Here is a 21,980-nt window from a genome sequence, read left to right as displayed (position 1 = left end):
ACACACACACACACACACACACACACACACACACACACACACACACACACACACACACACACACAAGAGAGGGTGGGCAGAGAAAACACAGAGAGGGAAAACAGAGATAGAGAATACATTCCAGTTCTAGTATTTTTTTTAAATGGCTACTTTAAACAAGCAAGCTTAAATATTCTTAAAAATAAAAAACATTGAGGCTATATGTGGTGTCATATACTTTTTATTCCAGTATTTCAGAGGCAGAGTCAGGCAGATTTCTGTGAGGCCAGCCTGGCCTATACGGTCAGTTCCAAGTCAGCCAAGGAAACATAAAGAGACACTGTCTCAAAATTAATTTTCAGAAACAAAATACAAGCAATGAGCCAGAGAGGTGGCTAGAACATGGGGTGGGGAGGATAGGACAGGACAACCTTGACCACACTTGGAAGAATGAAGAAGGGCTTATATAATGGCACCTGTCTCAAAAAAAAAAAAAAAAAAAGTTTGAGGGAATTATCCTAAATGCTAAAGGACTGTCTATCCCTCATTGACCTGGAGCCTACCAATTAGGCTAGACTACCTGACTAGGGAGTCACAGAGATCCTTCTAGCTCTGTCTTCAGTGACATCAAAAGCCCAGCAGCATATCTTCAGCCCTTTACTGACTGAGCCATTATCCCAGCCCTGATGTGATTGTTTTACAAGTTGCCTCATAATTCCTTGACAACAGCCTTATTCTAAAAGCAATTATTATATTTTTCTTTCTTCCTACTTTTTTCTATATCCTCCATATTCCAGATAACAGTACCACTGCCTACATAGACATGCAAGATAGAAGCCTAGAAATAATACTAGATCATTTAACTTATTTGAAAAGCTATGGAGTTGGGTGTAATAATGCAGTTGTGATCAAGAGGGTGGCTGAGTTTGAGGGCAGGCCAGATTTACATACTGGAGCACCAACACCAAAAACAAACAAACAAACAAAACATAGGCAAATCTATAGACTTGACCTCAGTAAAGTATGCATGCACACAAATATAATATTTAGATATTACTTTAAGAAATTTACAGAACCCTTAGAAGGCCAAGATTTTAGGTTCAGAATCCTATTTTTCCTCCTAACCTATCTTTAAAAACCTGTATCACACACTATCAAATCTCTTCTGATTTTTACCTGCCTAACACTGGCTTATTTTGACACAATTTCTTTTTTTGAGTTAGTAAGTATAGCTTACTAATTTAAGTCAAATAGCACTCACCTTTAGTCTTTAATCCATCTTCACTCACTTAGCTGACAGAACAACTTTGCTAAAAATGCAAATTTAATGCATCTGGTCAACTTCAATTTTTTTGTTTGTTTGTTTTTTTGTTTTTCCAGACAGGGTTTGTGTGTATTGCTTTGGAGCCTATCCTGGAACTCGGCTCTATAGACCAGGCTGGCCTGAAATTCACAGAGATCCACCTTCCTCTGCCTCCCGAGTGCTGGGATTAAAGGTGTGTGCCAACGCCCAGTTTAATACCCTCCCCTGCAAATGTTAGCATAATGAAACCCTGTATCCTTATAGCACTGTCATCTGCCTTCTACCTACATTTCAGATACCTTATACTTTCCAATTTACAACCATCTACTAAATGGTAGTCATGTATTTATACTTTGGCATACTATTCTCTCTTGGACTATCACAGCTCAATTCCTTACTCGAAATTTAAAGTTCCTTTGTTTATGCTGAGAAACTTAATTTTATTTCTGCTATGACATTTCTCACTATACTACAAATGCTAATTTTGTTGACTGTTTCCAAAGACAGTATGCTTTCTAGGGATAAGAGTTTTATTTACTTCCATCTTTGCTCCTGCAGTAGAAAACTATACATGTGTACAGTGATTGTCAAAGTTCTGGTATACAGCCAAACATATTATATATCACAGGGGAAAAAATGCTAAACTAAAGCATATTCAACAACTCTAATCTAAAGGAACCCATCCTGGAAGATAACTAAGTGGCAACTCTCCAGAAAATTAATCATTAACTGTTACCAATTTTTTTTGGTAAATAGTCCTCATCAGGATCATAGAAATATATTTTTTAAATGATGCTAGTTGTATAGCATTCAAAAACAAGTAATTATAGCATAGTACAGATACCAGAATTCTAATATTATCCTTTGGATGAAAACTTCTAAAGCAAGAATAGCAATGGTAGACAACAGAGTCAATTACTCACCTCTTCCTAGCAGCTCACCTCCTCTACCTCATCTTAAATTGAGGGTAGAAAGAAAGTCCTCAATACAGCACACAGTAACTTTAGACTGACAGGTAGTCAGAAGGGAAGTTAGTATTTTAAGACTGCCCAATAAACTATTCTAAACCATATCAACAAATTAGAAAATATCCTGTTATAAATATTCACACAAGCCCAATTCCACAACCTTGGAAAGGATTCCAAGTATAACAACTGTAAAGAGCAAGAATTATTTGTACCTTAGAATAATAACTTTAGGCTAGCCCTGTTAAGTTAAAAAACATTTCGCTACTATTTATTAGGGTATTTTCACATGCTTTTATGTGGGAAAAAGTATCTGTAATTATAATGTGTTTTTAAATCTGACTGTTCATCTCATCAGAATCAATTGGGACATTTTATAAAATACTGACTTCTCCATTTCCAGCCTAAGCAATGATACATAATCAGTACTGAGGTCTGTATATTTTGTAAGTTCACTTGGTGATTTTGATGCAGCTGTGTAAAAGCTACCACTTAAGTACCACAATAGTTTACATATCGAAGGAACACAAGCAGCAATAGAAATGTCTCTAAACTAGTTTGATGTATCCTACCACAGACTTTTAGGTAATAGCTACTCCTGCCACACCGTAACTTTCATTAGGATGACCAAAGCATATCTTTTTTGTTATTCTGTTTGTCTAGATGTTTTTCTTAGGGGTTACTCTTACTACCTAAGTTTAACAGTATTACTGTATAACTGAACTGCTGAATGTGCACTATATTAAGGTATGTCAAACTTTTTTATTTTTATATTTTCAAGAAACTATTAACTACAAGTACAAACATTTCTAAACCACACCAACAGTGCCAAATCTAGGAATGGGAGAAAATGGAGGCAAAAATATAGATAGAAAAAAATGCAAATGGTCTATACCCAACAAATTCCATTCGCTGTTCTTACAAACTGCCTCAGTAGAGGTTACACAAAGTATAAGTTTGAAATAGTTCATCACTAGAAGTCCAATGCGCTATCCATTGTGCCAGAGCCACATCAAGTCTGAAATACTTAACCACAAATATGATGTTACTTACTCTTTTAAAGTTATTATACTCCAGCAATACAATATGAAGAGGTCACTACAAGACAACACAGAACTCAGAAACCTATCACACTATGAAATTCTGAAAGATATCAGTTTTAAAGATTTATTTATGTACTTTATGTATATGGGTGTTTTGTCTATATGTACACTTTCACACCAGAAGAGAGCATTAGATCACTGTGAGCTACCATGTGGGTGCTCTTAATCACTGGACCATCCCTCCAGCCCCTCTTTCAGTCTTTCTTAAAACAAAGAAAGTTGCCTGATGTTCTTAGTATCCCAGGGAGTGTGGAACCCACTCTAAATTTGTTTTTAAGTCTTTACCTATAAAATAGTTGTAACAGCCTCTGGCAAATAGTTTTGACTTCAGTGGTTAAAAATACTTTGGAGAAGGAGGAGACAGTGGTTTCCGAATTATTTCAGATACTAGAATCTACACTGCTTTTGAATCAATAAGAAGGCAAATGCATAACTACACACCTTGTCAAATAAAGTAAAACTATTTTCAATGTGTAATGTGTAGGATGATCCACAAAAAAAAAGGGGGCATTAAATCCAAGAATTGACAAATCAAAATATAAGGCCAACTGAACCCATAAGCAGAGACCGCTCTTACATTCTTGTTCTATATAAGGTCTTAACTGGATATTTCTCCAATAAGTTATAAAAGCAGTTATCTAACTAGACCTTAAAAACCTAGTTAGTACTGCAAAGCTATCTTCTCAAAAAATGTCACCTCCATGGCAATCATGATACAGAAATGCTGACAGATTCATCTATGGAGAGAAATCTCAGTATTTGAAATAGAAGACTACTATCAGCATCTTCAGAAACAAGAAAAATATTAGTTTCGATACACTGACTGTTACAGCAGGATTTCTTCTGCGGCCTTACTGAACAATGTACTTAGCCATCTGTTTATGGAATCAGCTCAGAACACATTCCCAATGCAACTTAGTACTCCAGATAATATTTGCAAAAAATAAAAAGAATCAAGCCTTCACCACTCTAGTGGCCGAGACCTAGGAGGCCTGCCCCAAATTTAAAGCCAGCCTAGGCTCCGTTAGTTCAAAGGGAAATCCTGTCTCAAAAGTTAAATTAAAGAAATAAAACAAACAACTCTAATTATTTGGCATGCCAGTAATACTGACATGATTAGCATTATGAGTATTTGAACACCGAAAAGTAATTACTATGGGAGCAAGAAGAACAGTGCATCATAGTCCAAATCCATATGTAAACCATTTCCCTTATAGGGAAATACTGAAGACAACCAGCTTTACTAAATGGCTGTACACATATACACATACAAACACTCAAAAAACAAGGCCAAAATAATACACTTAAACTTCTAATCCCAACAGCCATCAAAAGTCCTAGACAATACTAGGGTCACCTCAAGCAATAGCCTAGACTTTTGTAAATGGCACTCAACACTTTTGCTTCATTTGATTAGCTAATATAAAACGATCACATCTAGCTCAAGTTTTCATGCACAGTGTAAAGCACAGACTACACAGCACATCTATTTTCCTTCTCACAAACACACTGTAAAAAACTGGGGTCTGTACATATGCAGGCTAAGGCTTATTATGGCTCTAAATATTTCAACTAACTACTTTTCTACACTCTAAACATAAAAAACTTCACAAATATTAGCAGCAAACCACACACAGTAAATGGTTATCCTAAGATCTTTAGATCAAATTAGATTGTATATAATGTTACCAAGAATTTGTCAATTCCATGAGAGGTAGCAGTGTCTAAGAGATGGAATGAGCTCACCTCTTCAGTGCCCCCACATACTTAGAATCACTATTCTTAGTACTCAAAGAACTCCTTAAAACACTGTCATGAAACAGAACTCCAAAGACTTATCCTGTTATATACTCATTGTCTAGAAATGCTCTGCTCAGTATTCATGGGAGACTAAACAAATTAACAACAGAATTATCTATATCATACGTGCATAGAAAGCTGAAATAAGATAAGAATTCAGACAGAAAGTAAATTAGGCTGTGGAGACTGCTTATTCAGACAAATGCCTGTCACACAAACACAAGGACCTGAGTTCAGATTCCCAGTACCTATATTAAAAAGTCAGGTACAGTGAGTGCCTGTAAGCCCAGCACTAGTGAGGTAGAGACAGGAGAATCCCTGAGATGTGCTAACCATGAGCTCAGTTACTAAACTATATAGATTTAGGCAGAAACTGTCTGTTAAAAAGTAAGGAGCAAACTGGGCAGTGGTGGCGCACGCCTGTTAATCCCAGCACTCAGGAGGCAGAGGCAGGCGGATCTCTGTGAGTTCGAGGCAGGGCTGGACCGACAGCCTCCAAAACAATACAGAGGAACCCTGTCTCGTAAAAACCAAAAAAAAAAAAAAAAAAAAAAAAGTAAGGAACAGAAGAAGACACCCAACATCAGCTTATGGACTGCCCATACACTCTCATAGCACATACACAAATATAAACAATAGAAGGTAAATCCTAAACACATTCAACAACAGAATCAAAGAGGTGCTGGGTCAATCCAGGAAGCACCATTGGGATGAGATACCATCATAATTTAGATTAATTCTAAAATAGATTTTGGCAGCAACAAATATCATAACCAAAGCAAATCATTTTATTTCCTTTGATCTCAATTTCCTCATTTGTAAAATACAAGAAGAGACTAAATGAAAACATACACACAAATAAGTGTGTGTGTGTGTGTGTGTGTGTGTGTGTGTGTGTGTGTATGTGTGTGTGTGTACAGGCAGGCTATGAGAATTATGTGAAAGCAGCGAGATCACTCATTCTGTACTAACAGAACAAATATGAACTACCACAACAGACATCATACATCTCAAGTAAAGTATGAGGGTGGAACACACAAACCCACTAACAGAAATACATTTTATCAACAGTAGTCACGGCTGGCCAAATGTCATGGTACATGCCTGTAATCTAACTACTTCGAAGGTGGAGGCAAGAAAATCTGAATTTGAAGCTAGTGTTACTCAATGAGTTCAAAGTCAGCCTAAACTATAGAGTGAGACAATCTATTTAAAGGAAAAAACAAAAACAAAAAAGTCACAAACCACTAAAAATTACATACACATAGCCCATAAAATTCCTTCAATGGAAATTAATCACACATTTACTCATTCAAAAATACAGAAAGAGAATCCAGTTTTACCAAAGGCAAAGGTAAAGAGACCTGTAAAGATGTAAAGACAAAACTGACATGCCCTAGTAAAAATAGCAATATAGATCATGCATGAAGCAAGCATATAAGTGAACACCTACACATCCACAGAGAAAGAAAGAGAAACTGAGTTGGGATACTGCTCAATGCTACAACACTTGCCTGGTATGCACTAGACTTCATGCAGGTTTGATCGACAGCACTGGGTGCTAGAGAGAAAGGCAGAGGGAAAGAGAAACATGCAGGGGCTTTCTCAAGCATGAACATCAAAATAGCTCACAGACCTATGCTCCAACTTAATAATCAAAAATATTTGCCTTAAAATAAATGAACTTTCTGTTTCAGGTAAGGAACAGCAATAGGAATCATTTTTTAACTTCCTATCAAATTCAATACATCAATGTCTATAACATTTTTAATGTAAACTCTATTATTAGTACTATACTAAATTTTACACAAAGAACAGAAAGGTTAAGATATCTGCCCACAGGAAAATCTTATTTGCAAGTTAATATTGGAATATTATAAAGACACAGTAATATCCTTCCTAAGGAAGGAATCAGAATAAAAGTTCAACAATTCTAATTCTCATGCACATTTCAAGATATCTTAAAGCCAGAGGAAGTTCCATAAATAGATTTTACAAATAAAGCAGATCCAGGTATACAGGAACAAGCTACATACATCACCAAAAGCATTTCTAAAAAGGCAAGAGAAAGAAAGAGTGCCTTGAATGGATAAACTTACAGGTAGGCATATTTTAAAACAGAAAACAGAAATAACTTTAATCAAAATCATTAAGGTAAGCCGGGCGCTGGTGGCGCACGCCTTTAATCCCAGCACTCGGGAGGCAGAGGCAGGCAGATCTCTGTGAGTTCGAGACCAGCCTGGACTACCAAGTGAGTTCCAGGACAGCCTCCAAAGCCACAGAGAGACCCTGTCTCGAAAAACCAAAAAAAAAAAATAAAAAAAATCATTAAGGTAAAAAAACGACCATCAGAAGACTTGGAATTTGGAGCAGGGCATGGTCCATTAATCCCAGCATTTAGGACGAAGTGACAGGCGGATCTCTGTGACTTTGAGGCCAGCCTGGTCTACAAAGTGAGTTCCAGGACAGCCAGGGGTATACAGAAAACCCCTGCCTTAAAAAAAGAAAAAAAAAAAAAAAGACTTGGAATTTCTACAAAATGAATACAAATACTGAAATAATTATAGGTGAGAGAAAAATTAGAGAGTTGCTAAGTGGCATGTCTATTGTTTGTGACTATAGATACAATCACTGTCTACTAAGAGTGACAGGACCATAAATGTTATACATGCCAACTAAGTCTAAGAAAGTCCAATAACCCATTAGGTTCCACTTTTAAGCAAGCAATAAAATATCTAATTATAGTTTAGAATGTATTTTTCAGTGCTACCTCAATAACTATATCCTAAAATCTCTTTACTATTAACTGCTGAAACAATGCAATTCTAGCATTTCCCTCCTATATAAAATTAGGCAATGTGCATCTAAATTCTGCACTGGTTCTATTGCCTCATGACGGAAATGATACAGTACACTTTTCTTTATAGTCCACACACTTTCCCACTCTTTCATTTTAGATTTCAACAGTCCTATGAAGGAAAGCAAGAATTATTGTCATTATTTCATTGAAAAAGTAGATTTAGGGAAATTGGGTCACTGATACAAAGTTCACTACTAGAAGTACTTGAATTAAGAAAGACACCCACATGCTCTGATCCCATGTAATTTATATTCCAGAGTCACCCAATGGAAATAAATTCCAAATCTTTAATTAAATTTTAATTCAAATTCCTAATCTAAGTCTTTAAAGTCTGTCCCTTTCCCATTCCAAACTCTAATAAATACCATAGAAACTAAGAGTAAACAATAACAAGTCTTTCAAAGACCACTTGTATCAGCATGTCAAGAAGAAAAAGAAAGAGTAAAACACTTACCAACAGTTCAAATACAGTAAAAACACTGTAAAGTTTGCTTCCTTTAATGGATTTATTGTAATAAAACACACATAACTCACTGACAGAGAGCAAATAACATTAGCTCTGAATTATTTATACTACATATGACTTAGAAAAAACACAAATGCAGGAGAATCTTCACTTTCTAGTTTTAACCTACTCTTGGCATTGCTGTACTTCAGCCTGGACTCTAGTATAAACACACAAATGGCATGATTGGGATGAAATGTCTACGAAAGGCCCAAGCACAGGGCACTACCTAGCCATGAAGACAAGACTGAGAGACGGGGCCTGTCTAGACAAAGTCAGGTCACTGGAGCATATACAGTCTTCAGAGTGGTATCTGATTGCAGTCTCTTAAGTTGCTTACTGGCCACATGAAGTGAGATGCTTACTCTGTCACACTGCCCCACCAATGCCGCCTCACCAACCGGCCCAAACTCCCAACCTGCTAACTATGGATTGAAACCTTTTTGAGGAGTTAAAACAAACCTTTCCTTGGTATAAGCTTATTTACTTCAGTTGCTCTGTTAATGATTAAAAGCTATCATAATAATCAACAAAATTAAGTAAAATTATTAGAATTCTATATGTAGGTTGTTGGGTTTTTTTTTAAACCTGAAAGTAAGAATTTTATTACTATACAGACTGACTTTGGAGCAGGAGGTATGCTCACAAACTTTGCAAAGAAAGGATTCATAGTCAAGAAAATAGAAAGACAACTGCTATTAGCAAAGATAAATGGTCTCAGGAGATGGATTATTATAAATTGCACCAGATAAATAAAAAGAAAATCTACTACAAAATATTCAATACCCTATTATGCACATACACAGACAGGTTTCAATTGCATCTGTATAACCTGTGTGATACACATATGACTTACCTCATCCTGGACACCACTGGTAGTAGTCAGCTTGCTCCCATCAGTGATTGTAATAATTATTGCTGGCTCCAAGAAAAAAGGGTTTCTTCCCTGAAGTCAGAAAACAAACAGGTATTAAGGCTTAAATTCTGGCTTAACTTTCTTTAGTCACAAAGCCAATTCTTAGAACAAAATAGTCCCAATTCCCCTCAATGTATAACATCTCTTCATTTCTAGAAGTTTTTTTTTTAATTACATTTATTTTGTGTGTGTACTCAAATGTCAGAGGCCATGTGTGGAGGTTGGAGGGCAACTTATAGGAGTCTGTTCTTTCCTATTATGTGGAACCTGAAAATCAAACCCAGTTTGTCAGTCTTGGCAATCAAGTACCTTTTTATTACTCACTGAGCCATCTCACTAAAGCCTATCTCTCCTGTTAGTGAAATTTACATAACATATACCTGTTTGCACATTTAAAACAAACGTTCGGATACATATTAATAGTGGTTAGCTCTAATTAGAGATATAGATATACAGATGGATTTCTCTCTTCTTTATATATTCTTTAGTTTTCCCTTTTACAGTACACATTTCTATTTATGTGCCTTATAAAGCATTTCTTTTTCTAAAGATTTTATGCCAGGGGATGGTGGTGCACACCTTTAATCCCAGTACTCAGGAGGCAGAGGCAGGAGGACTTCTGAATTCAAGGTCAGCATAGAGTCTACAGAGTGAGTTCCAAGACAGCCAATGCTACAAACATCTCAAGAAGGAAAAAAAAAAAAAAAAAAAAAGAGCCGGGCGTTGGTGGCACACACCTTTAATCCCAGCACTCGGGAGGCAGAGGCAGGCGGATCTCTGTGAGTTCAAGGCTATCCTGGTCTACAGATCAAGTTCCAGGACAGCCTCCAAAACAATACAGAGAAACCCTGTCTCAAAAAAACAAAAAAAAGGATTTTATATTAAGTTTATGAGTGTTTAACCAGCATGCATGTATATGTACTACACATGTGGTTGGTACCACATAGGCCAAAGGAAGACAAAAGACAGATCAGATGCCTTGAACTGAAATTATGGACAATTGTGGGCCACCTAAAGTAGGTGCTGGGAACTAACTGAATCCTAGTCATCTGGAAGAGCAGCAAATGCTCCTAGCCACTGAGTCATTTCTCCAGCCCTGGGTATTCAATTTATTAAATGGTACCTTAACAGTTTAATTCTGGCAATTTGATTTTTCAGGAGCTATTAAACTGTGATAAGAATCACTTCTTAGCCAGGCAATAGTGGCACATGCCTTTAATCCCAGCACTCGGAGGCAGAGGCAGGCAGATCTATGTGAATTCCAGGCCAGCCTGATCTACAAACCCTGTCTATAAAAAATAAAATAAACCTCAAGCATGATGTTAAGATAAACATTCCTTCAAATAAATGAGGTTTTTCAGTGGTTTCATGGAGCACATTTAAAGTCAGGCAGTTGTATATATCTATAGGATCCCTAAATTAATAAATAGGCTTGAGCCCATACAATGTATCAAGGGTAACCTGAATAACATAGCAAGAAGCTGTCTCAACAAAGAAAAAATAATAATGATATATACCATTTTCATAAGACTAAAAACACTTAACACTACCCTACTATAGATTAAAAACTAGTTAAGAGCACCGAAAAGATAGCTCAGCAAGCAAAAGCCAAGCCTGACAACCTGAGTTCAATCTCCAAGATTCACATGGTAGAAAAGATTTCCAGAAAGTTGTTCCCACGGCATGTGTATTCAGACATAAGTATGTGTGTACACACACAGAGACAACACAATCTTTTATAATTTTTTAGTGATTAAGACACTAATCTTTACATTGGGTGTTTCCATCATGATTTAAAAATAAATACCATCTTAACTAGAAATAGTTCAGAGGTTAAGACTATTTGTTCAGTTCCCAGCACCCAGCATCTGGGTGGCTCACAATTTGTAATTCAAGTTCCAGGAATGCCCTCTCTGTGAGATCAAGGCAAGCACATGGTGCACACACATGCAAGCAAACCATTCATGTGTATATAATAAATAAATCTTTAAAGAACAGTATGTATGCACATATGTCATCCAATATTGCTTCCTATTGTTTCACTTAGTTTCATTCTTATTCTTATATAAACACAATGGAAATTTGCTTTTAGACACCAGAGAATTGGTCAAATTTCAATTAAGTAGCAAAACACTATTGTAAATTAGGACCCTTGTACATGATGATCACCCCAAAAATAATGCAATTGAACTTCTTTTTCCCTACATTTATGGATTCAAATACTATATGTCAAAAATATTCAGAAAAGAAACTGTGAATATACTGCATGTTGTCTACTTTTTCTGATCTTTTCCTAAGCAATGCAACTACAATTCACACAGAATTACATATTATAATCTACAGATGATCTAGAGTTCAGAAGAGAACGAACATTGGTTTTTCTATAACAAAGCTGTTAGCTGAAATTTTACTAGTCTTATAACACACCTAACACTCTCAAGAGCCACTACCACAGATCTTGGAAATAACAGATTACTTATGTTCTAAAAGTCTTGAAGAGGTCAAATTTTCAGGAAGATGAAATGATATATTCAAGATTAGGATTAATAAGCAGCAACTTCAGGCAGAACTTAAAGTTCTAAATCATGATTATTCCATGGCATCAAGAAGTTATATAGACACTAGTAAGATGGTTCAACAGGTAGGCACTTGCTGCCAATCCTGATAACCTGAATTAGATCCCCAATGGGAGAGGAAAGCCAACAAATGACCCACCCCACTAGTTGCCTTATGATTTCCACACATACACAAAAAACACAATAAGTAAAATGAAGCCAGATAATGACGGCACATGCCTTTAATCCCAGCACTTGGGAAGCAGAAGCAGGTGGATCTGTGTTTTGAGGACAGCCTGGTCTACACAGTGAGTTCCAGGACAGCCAGGGCTACACACAGAAACCCTGTGTCTGGAAAAGTCAAACAAATAAAGAAACAATAAATAAGTAAATTGACAATAAGATGTTGCACAGGTAGCACATAAATTCTCTAGATACAATTCTACAACAATCTGGTTTCTGCTATATGCAACCAACAGTGAATGCATGATCAAACAGCTGTTCTCTAGCTTTTGCAGTGCTGGCAATGGAACACATCATTACACAAGCATCTATCACTGAGCTACACAGCCTACCACTATTCTTTTAAATGTATCCTATCAGCAGCAAAATTAACTTGCCTGTTCTGTAACTTCATACTAGTGCTTTTTTCTTCCTGCATATCAATCAATACATCTTCTTCCAACATAAAACAATGCACGATATACAGGAATGATTACTTGTAAAAATTACAACTTCCACTGGGCAGTGGTGACGCATGCCTTTAATAACAGCACTCGGGAGACAGAAGCAGTAGGATCTAAGTGGAATTCAAGGCCAGCCGGGTCTAGAGTGAATTCCAGGACAGGCTCCAAAACTACAGAAAACCCTGTCTCAAAAAACAAATGAACAAAAGAACAAAACACTACACTTCCAGAGTGCACGGACAGATACACATATATGAATAAATTATAAAATATGAATAGCTTTCAATTTTGAAAAAATCCATATAACTATCAAGGAAAAAACATAAGCATCTTCTTGGCACCAATCCTCTCTACAATAACTAAGCTCCCTTCTTCTATGAGTTAAGCAAAAATCACACACACAAAATAATTACAAAACTAAATAATGACTAAAAGTAGTATGTAATATACAAATGAAGTGTTTTTATTTCTTCAGGGTAAAAAGCCCTATGCACATTAGAAGCTAGTGAGTTTCAAATCACTAACAGTAGCAAGACATGCTGCTACAGTAGTTTTCTCATGTACAGTTCCACTGTTCCTCCCCTGCTTTCATAGCACTGACTCTAAATGGCTATATAATAAACTGTCACTTTCTCTTGTCAGATTTCGTATGCATTGGATTAAAAGTTTTAGTTATCTACCAGTAAAACAAAAAGCAACTTAATTTAGCATTGAAAAGTCTACATAAGAATTAGATTCAAATTCAACTTGTAATTAGCATATGACAAGCCTATAATGTTTACTTCTCTGATCTTATATTTAAGAGACTATCATATACTTTCACTCCTAACGATGTATGTAAATGTAAAGTCACTTAATTTGGAGACAATACATAAGAATTTTTCCTGGTATTCCCTTTGGTCACAAAGTTTTGTGTTAGTTTTTTAGCATGCAAAATAGCAGGTTTCCTTACAGCACTTTCACACTCACTTGGCTTTAACTAACTTCCCCGGCTCCTCCCTTTTTCCCATAATCAATCTCACACCACACACACACACACACACACACACACACACACACACACACACACACACAGAGCTGTGACAGGACATAGCAGCCAGCAGAGGGACTGAGAGTAAACTCTGCCCACTCACGTGTACAAACACAATTAGAAACTCAGGTGTACAAACACAATTAGAAAACATGACAAGTTATAAAAGTTTTGCTTTAAGCATCTATCTGATTTTCAGCTGGCCATGGTGGCACAAAAATGTAATCTCAGTACTTGAAAACTGTAGTTTGAGGACAGTAGGCTACATACACAGACGTATTTCAAGGTGAGGCCACTGTACACATTGAGATTTAGAATTTAAACCAAAGAAATGGAAAAGAAAATCTGATTTTTAATACTGACCAAGATATATAAAGTAAAAACCTCCATTTCACATAAAACTAACAGTTCAATAAACAACTGATCATGGTGCTAAACATGTCAATGAAAGCATAAATTTCAAAAACTTGAAAGAATTAATGTAAAGAGCCCACTTACAAACAATATTTTTGCAATACTGGTAAGCTCATGATAAGCTAAAGTAAATTTTGAAAATAGTTTTAAAATTGTAAGTCAATTTCTTTAAAATACAAGAACAAATCTCAGAAATCTGTAAATTTTATTCAAAACCCTAAAAAAAAAAACGAGCCTGGTGGTAGTGGCACATGCCTTTGATCCCAGCATTTGGGAGACAGAGGCAGGTAGATATCTATGAGTTTGAGGCCAGCCTGGTTTATAAAGCGAATTTTGGGTCAGGCTCCAAAGCTACAGAGAAAACCCTGTCTTGAAAAATGGAAAAACAAAACAAAAAAAACTAAAAAAAGCAATGGAAGAGAAACATAGATTTTTATCATGCCCTTAAACCAATTATTATTATAATTAATCTGAAGCAAAAGAAAACTTGTCCTGAGTACTCTAGGCAAATGGTTGTGGCTATATCTGTTATTGACCCAGTGAACCCAAATTTTCTTCCTATGCCATTACATTCCACACATGTGTATAGCCAAGCAGTCAGGAAGAAATGCTCAGAAATAAGCAAATGAGCCAGGCGGTGGTGGCGCACGCCTTTAATCCCAGCACTCGGGAGGCAGAGGCAGGTGGATCTGTGAGTTCGTGGCCAGGCTGGACCGACAGTCTCTGAAACAATACAGAGAAACACTGTCTTGTAAAAAGCAAAAAAAAAAAAAAAAGAAAGAAAGAAAGAAGCAAATGAGTTAATAAAATGTGCATCCCTAAGCCAAAGCTATTGCCAAAAGTAACAGCAGGCAAGCAGAATTTATACTTGCATAGAAACAGAAACGAAGATGCAAGAATAATTTTACTGGAGTATTGATATTATGGAAAAGAAACCTAATATATATCTACTATATTACAGGGATTAGGTAATATTAATTATATTATATTATATAGTTATATTATATAATATAATTAATATAATTAGGAAAAATTAATACAGCAAATGTTAGAAAGATGGCAAGTAAAATAAATGCCAAGATGAAAATATATTTTCAAAGACAGGTAAATGACGGCAAAAAAAATCAAAACTCAATTTGCCTCAACAACTCACCCAGATCTGTCTATCCTACCCTCAAGCTTAATGATCTCCTTGGGTTGCTGACTACCACAGGATATACAGACACTAGTTTTGGAAAAAATCTGGCTAGATTGCCGGGTGGTGGTGGCGCACACCTTTAATCCCAGCCCTCGGGAGGCAGAGGCAGGTGGATCTCTGTGAGTTCGAGGCCAGGCTGGACCGACAGCCTCCAAAACAATACAGAGAAACCCTGTCTCGTAAAAACCAAAAAAGAAAAAAGAAAAAAAATCTGGCTAGATCATTTTATTAATTTTACTTTATGTGGATGGGTGTTTTGCCCACAAACGCATCTTTACACCACATGTGCCTGGTATCTGAGGATGATATACCCCTAGGATTGAAGTTACAGGTAAATGGCTGTAAGCAACCATGTAGGTGCTGGGGAATTGACCCAGGTCCTCTGATTAAGAGCTGACATGCTCTTAATCACTGAGCCATTTCTCCAGCCCCCTAAATCATTTCTTGAACTCAAATATCAAATTCAATTTTAAATACTCTAACAAGCAGACCCTGCATGTATGACTAAACAGAATGATTCTGGTTACTTCTCTCTAAACCTCTACAATACCAACAGGATCTCAAAAGAATAAATTTTCAAACAATGCTATCTTTAAAAACAAAAATACAGGAGTACTGAAGAAAAGGCTCAGCAGTTAAGAGTACCAGCTATGCTTCCAAAGGACTTCGGTTTAATTCCCAGTACTCATGTGGTGACTAACAATCATCCAGAACTCATTTCAGGAAATCCAACACTCTCTTCTGGCCACCAAGGGTACCAGGCACACCTGTGATGCACAAACACTCACCCCAAACACCCAACCACATAAAATTTTTACTTTTTTAAATAAAAATTTTAAAAACAAAAACATGGTGCAACAGTTTTCCCTATAGTGAAAATCTAGTTGATATATGTTACAGATAACAAAAATTAGTCACACAGCATTATATTTTTGAAAGGAAAAAATTCACTACTAGGGTATTATTTTCCATATGCTATGGTTGAGAATAAATCTTAACTGGTAAGACAAAAATAATTCCAAGGCTTTTTAAGGGTTTATTTTTAATGTATTTTAATTTCATTTTCTATCCAGACCTCTCTTTCAAAAATGGTCTTATTACTTGTTCTTTAGTGCCAGTGATCAAAAATTCTTATGTCAGGCAAGCAGTATGAAGCAACCTCTCCCAGTACTCCCAAAATGTCTACAAGCCTTCTGCCTACACACACAGTGCAGACAAGGGCTTTAGCATATTAATATGGGTCATAAAGGAGTAGATGTCACATATGGGTAAAAATACAGACTGCAACAAATTTAAAACCTTACTATATACATTTCAGAGTTCATAGAAACTCCATGAACATAATATACTTTTTTATATTAGGATCTTCATTCAATATAACCTTGTTTGAAGTCAGACATTCCATTCTGGATTAATAATAAAAGTTAGAATAAACAGAAAAATTTAAAATAAAGACCTTTACTCTTTCATTAAGACCCATTTTTCTGCATATGATCTCTTCCTCTTTTTCTAACTTAACAGTTAAAAATTCAAACATTTATATTTGTAAAAGAACATAAATGACCATGAACTATCACAATTTAGGCATTACTAACGACCATAAAATTTATTGTTTTACTAAAGCCTGGCAATTCTAAAGCACTAACCCTTGCCATCTCATGAACAAATCCTTTGCAATCATCCACCGTCTTTATGGCCTAACTTTCCTCAGCACTCTAAATAGGCAATCAATTTTCTTACTTAACAAAATAATTGTTTTTAATTTTGAAATAATTGCATTTGGAATTTTTAATCTTGAAGTTCCAAAATACCCCTTAAGATCTGTTTGTTTTCTAATATCCAACAGGTTTCAAAAGTTTAAAACGAAGAAAATATTTTAACAAACCATATCCGTTTTGTCATTCATTAACCATAAGCTGTGCCACCTAACAGGTAACATTACAATTGTCTTTGCTAACATACTTAAAACTAGCAGTAAAGTTTTGTAGAAAAAATAATCCTTCTAAACCCTTGTCCACAAGGACCTTTACCAAAAGCCCCATACTACATGTGGTCAAATCAAACTGAAGAAAAAGATTCCATAGTCTTTTAAGGTACACATTTCAGAAAAGACAAGTACATAAGGATTAGGATACATTTTCATTATGAAGTCACTAAGCTGACAATTAGGAAGTCTTTCAACATACAACTGTATCTTGTAAGTAATCACATTTCAAATAGCTTATGTCATAAACACCCTTCATATTAAAAAAATAATAATTCATAGGTTTATCCTATTAATAGGTTTACCCACACAGATCTACAAAAAAAGGAACATTTTACATTGGACTCTTTAGACAAAGTTATCTTCTAACCATCACCAATCAGAATTCTAAAACTTAGTCGTAGAAATAGATTGATTTGGGATTCCTCAAAAACTGAAGATGTTTCTTATTCTGAAATTCACAAATGTGTTTGCATGTGTCTAGTGGTGTGAAACTGCTTTTGAAAAGATAAATGAAGATTTCAGGAAAGACTTCAATAAAGTTTTTTTAATATATTTTTAAAACAACATATTGAGATTCAAAATTTTAAAAACATGTTCCCTCAGCAAAAGCTATGATTTCAGCCGGAAGTAGTGGATAACTTTGGGGGGGGGCGCACATACTATACCACAGAGATTCTAGGTCTGGTCAGTTTGAGAACAGAAAGCTTTTATCCTGTTGCTAACCGTTGTCCCTAACAATGGGATGATGAACCTCACCAACCAAGTTTCTACCACATGCCACATGGTTACTTCATGATTTCTAATCCTTACAAACTTTAAAGACTGGTACTGACAACACTTTGTGGATGACAAAGTTGAAGATCAGACATATAAGGACTTGTCAAAACATAAGCTGTTAAATGGAACAGATCCACACATATACTTCTTATTGCATGTTTGGGATTTTGATTTTCTGTATCACCACGTTCTAGAGGGGAAACAGGATTAAACCAAAGTTAGCTTCCCATTATTTTAGTTTTTAAAATCTGAAAGGAAATTTTACAAATCATATTACAGTGATAAAGTAGGTTGCACACCACTCAACCTCCACCGTAGTCATCTATGGTGAGCTCTTCTATTCAATTTTCCTAATGGAAAAGCAGAATGAGAGGCAATAATGACCTGGCAGGAACTAACCAGTGTGGTGGAAATCCATAAGCAAGTCAGTCATATTTTTCTAGCTCAAGACATGAGGCTTAAATATTTTCAAAATCATCTTAGACAAAAAGAAACCATGACAGCTAACCAACTACAAAGGTGTCCAGGGGAGTTATTATTGTAGCCCCATTACTAGCTGGCTCAAATGGAAAGATCAACTAATTAACTGAAAAGTTATTAGCTGTGTGTTAACCACCTAAATCAGAAAATGAAGTGTTAAAATGTGGAAACAAAAATTCTATTAACTTACATACATATTATTACAACCTTGGTCTAGAGAACAGGGAGATGGCTCAACAGATTAAGAGACATACACACACCAAAATAAACTAAATTGTAAAATTTAGATATATAAACTTGTCTTTAAAATGTCCTGAAGTCCTATCAGCCACCTCTTATACCTCCAGCCATATGTATCCTTTTTTTCCAAACTGAACTGAAGCTAATAACAATACTTGGATAAAATGTTACAAGAAAGGTTAAAAGTAACAGCTATTTTCTTTGCTATTTGTTGTTGAGGCTGCTGCTGCTGCTATTGTTTTTTGAGGCATGATTTCTCTGTGTAGACCTTGCTGTCCCAGAACTCACTGTCTACCAGAATGGCCTCCAACTTGAAGATCTACCTACCTCTGCCTCCCAAGTACTGGGATTAAGGGTGGGCACCACCACTGCCCAGGTATGAAATGCTATTTTCAAAGTGAAACCACAAGACTTCACACTGCATCACTTACAGACAGAAAAACAGAAATAAAGAAAATCTGCTGATTATAGCTTAGAATAAGAGTCATTAAATTACCAATTACTAATAAATTATATGACTATTTCAAATACAGTTTGATCTTTTGAAATGTTTCAATGTTTCATAAATTGTAACAAATTAAACATTTTAGCTTTTCCCGGCCTTTCTTCAATAAACTTAAGATACTAGACCACAAAAATGGATAGTTGCCAGATGAAACTCTGCTCAAGAGTACATATAAAAAGTCACTAACCTTCAAGTTCAGGATTTGTGTTTTTAAATTGTACTCCAATAAAAACATTGGAGTAGATATGATAAGTAATAAGAAATTAAAGCAGGGGCTGGGGATGTAGCTCACTCAGTAGAGTGCCTTTTTAGCAAGCATGAAGCCTTGCATTCAACCCCTGGCACCACATACCCAACATGGTGGTACCCAACACTCAGGAAGTGGAAGCAGAGTTCAGGAGTTCAAGAACAGAGGTACCAAGATGAATCAGTAGTTAGGAGCACCTTCTGCTATTTGCTGAGGCTCCAGGGTTTGGGTCTCAGCACCCACACAGCAGGTCCTTAATCACAGTTCTAGGGGATCCAAAGCCAGTGTACCAAGCACAAAGGCACACATATACATACAGGCACTAGCAAATGCGCACAAAATAAGTCAATTTTTTTTTAAGTTCAAGATCACTCTCAGCTACATAGCAAATTCAAGGCCAACCTGGGATGCATGAAGACTTTGACTCCAAAAAGAAAACTGGGGAACAACTAAGATTGCTCAGCTGGCACTTGCTACCAAGTCTAACCTCAGTTCAGTCCATTGGGACCTCATGGTGGAAGAAAGAACTGACTCCTGCAAACTTTCCCTCTAACCTCCAAAAGGCTGCTTTGTCCCCCAATAATAAGTAAATAAATGTAATTTTAAGTTATAGAAACAAAGTAAAGCAAAACAAAACCAAAAATTCTTCTGTATTGTTTATAATGGGTAAAACATGCTTAAATTACATAAATTAATTAAGCTAACAAAAAAAAGTTTATATAAGGAAATCATTTTTTTTAATGGAAGAAATGAGGTCATTGTATGAGCTTTTGTCATTTAAATATCTAAAGCTAGGTATGGTGGCACAAGCATCTAGTCCCAGCTCTCAGGAAGCAGAAGCAATAGATCTCTGAGAGCTTGAGGCCAGCCTGGTCTACAAAATAAGTTCCAAGACAGCCAAGTCTCCACAGAGAACCCTTGCCTAAAACAAAACAAAACAAAAACAATGACATCCTTTGGGAGTCATTTTTTTCATTTTCTTCTGAAATGCCAAAACTATATAATTTTTAAGTTTTTAGAAACAGATTTACAGTATAAAAAGATACTGTAGCAAGTTTCTTTGGAAGAAAATATATGCTCCTGAAAGCTCCTTAAAAATCAGACCTGTAAGTCTGGCAGTGGTGATGCAAGCCTTTAATACCAGCACTCAGGAGGCAGAGGCAGGGGTGGATCTCTGTGAGTTCAAGGCCAGCCTGATCTACAGAGTGAGTTCCAGGAGTGTCAGAATTGTTATACAAAGAAATCCTCTCTCAACAAAACAAAACAAACAGAAGTCTTTGCAATACTTAACCCCTTTTCCATTTAATGTATTTCTTTAAAAATATAATCTCATACAAAGACAACTTTGGTGAAGAATTTTCTCTCACACCTGCTTCTCTAGGATGAACTACAAAATCCAAGGGGGGAAAATTTTCAACATGCTAACAGATTTCAAAGCATGTAATAGAACAACATTAAAACTCACTAGGTTTTTATGACTGCAGTTGCAAACAAGGGGGAAAAACAGTAAACTACTGTGTATCTTTTTGTCTCTTGCTTTTAAGGCAGTGTCTCACTGTGCCCACCAGGCTGGCTTTGTTGCCTCTGCTGGATTAAAGTTTGGCCACCAAGCCCACTGTCTGTGCTTTTTACAAGTTTGTTTTGTCCCTAACTAAACATTTACAGACATTTTAAATACACATCAGATTTAAGCCTCTCATCCATTCTATAACAGTATGGATACATAGGTGATTATTCAGAATAAGCAGAGACATAGGGTGACAATGCCATTGCTTAACATTATATAGTGATTCAATGACAAAATCAAGACTGGGCACTGCTCTTCTGTAAAACATTTTTATGGGGAGGAAGGCCTCCCCTCACTACAAATTATTTTAAAATGCTTCTGAGAAGGACTTGCCAAGACTATCCAATAGTGCTGGGGAAACTGGACAGCCACATGCTAAAGTGGAATCCTTATATACAATACTATATACATACATATATATATATATACATATATACACATATATATGTATATAAATCAGCTTAAAATAGATGCAAGGTCTAAATGTATTCTAAAACTATAAAAGAAAAGCTTTAATAATGCTAAATTAAGCAAACCTTTATAGATATGAAAAAGTACAGGGGAAAAAAATAGGCTCAACTACAAAAAAACAAATTCTGAATGCCAAAAGGGCATTATCAAGATTGTGAAAGTATAACCTACAGAATGACAGAAAATGTGTGAACTAACAGATAAAAGAGTTAACAACCAAAACATATAGAGTCCCAAGGGGCTAGGAATGCAGCTCAGTCACACAGTACTTGCCTAAGATGTGTATGGCCATAATTCAACTCCCAACTCTTTGAATACAAAAACAAAAACAAAAGCTCCTGTATGTGTGCATGTGTCGACTCCATGTTTAACTCAAGACTTTAAACACACGT

The 21,980-nt window shown here is 36.0% G+C and overlaps 1 protein-coding gene across 4 annotated transcripts in view; it reads right to left on the bottom strand.

Annotated features, from left to right (window-relative positions):
* Nucleotides 1–21,980, bottom strand: part of Ints6 (integrator complex subunit 6) — an 80,523-nt gene that overhangs the window by 51,237 nt on the left and 7,306 nt on the right. For all 4 annotated transcript variants that reach the window (XM_040740547.1, XM_040740546.1, XM_040740548.1 and 1 more), the window contains one exon: nucleotides 9,372–9,461. In XM_040740547.1, coding sequence (XP_040596481.1) covers nucleotides 9,372–9,461 — 90 coding nt within the window. The remainder of the gene's footprint in view (nucleotides 1–9,371; nucleotides 9,462–21,980) is intronic.

This window comes from Mesocricetus auratus, unplaced genomic scaffold (assembly GCF_017639785.1).
Source record: "Mesocricetus auratus isolate SY011 unplaced genomic scaffold, BCM_Maur_2.0 Super-Scaffold_100707, whole genome shotgun sequence".
NCBI classification, from domain to species: Eukaryota; Metazoa; Chordata; class Mammalia; order Rodentia; family Cricetidae; genus Mesocricetus; species Mesocricetus auratus.
Note: the sequence above shows the minus strand (reverse complement) of the source record. Positions and strands in the feature narration are given on the sequence as shown.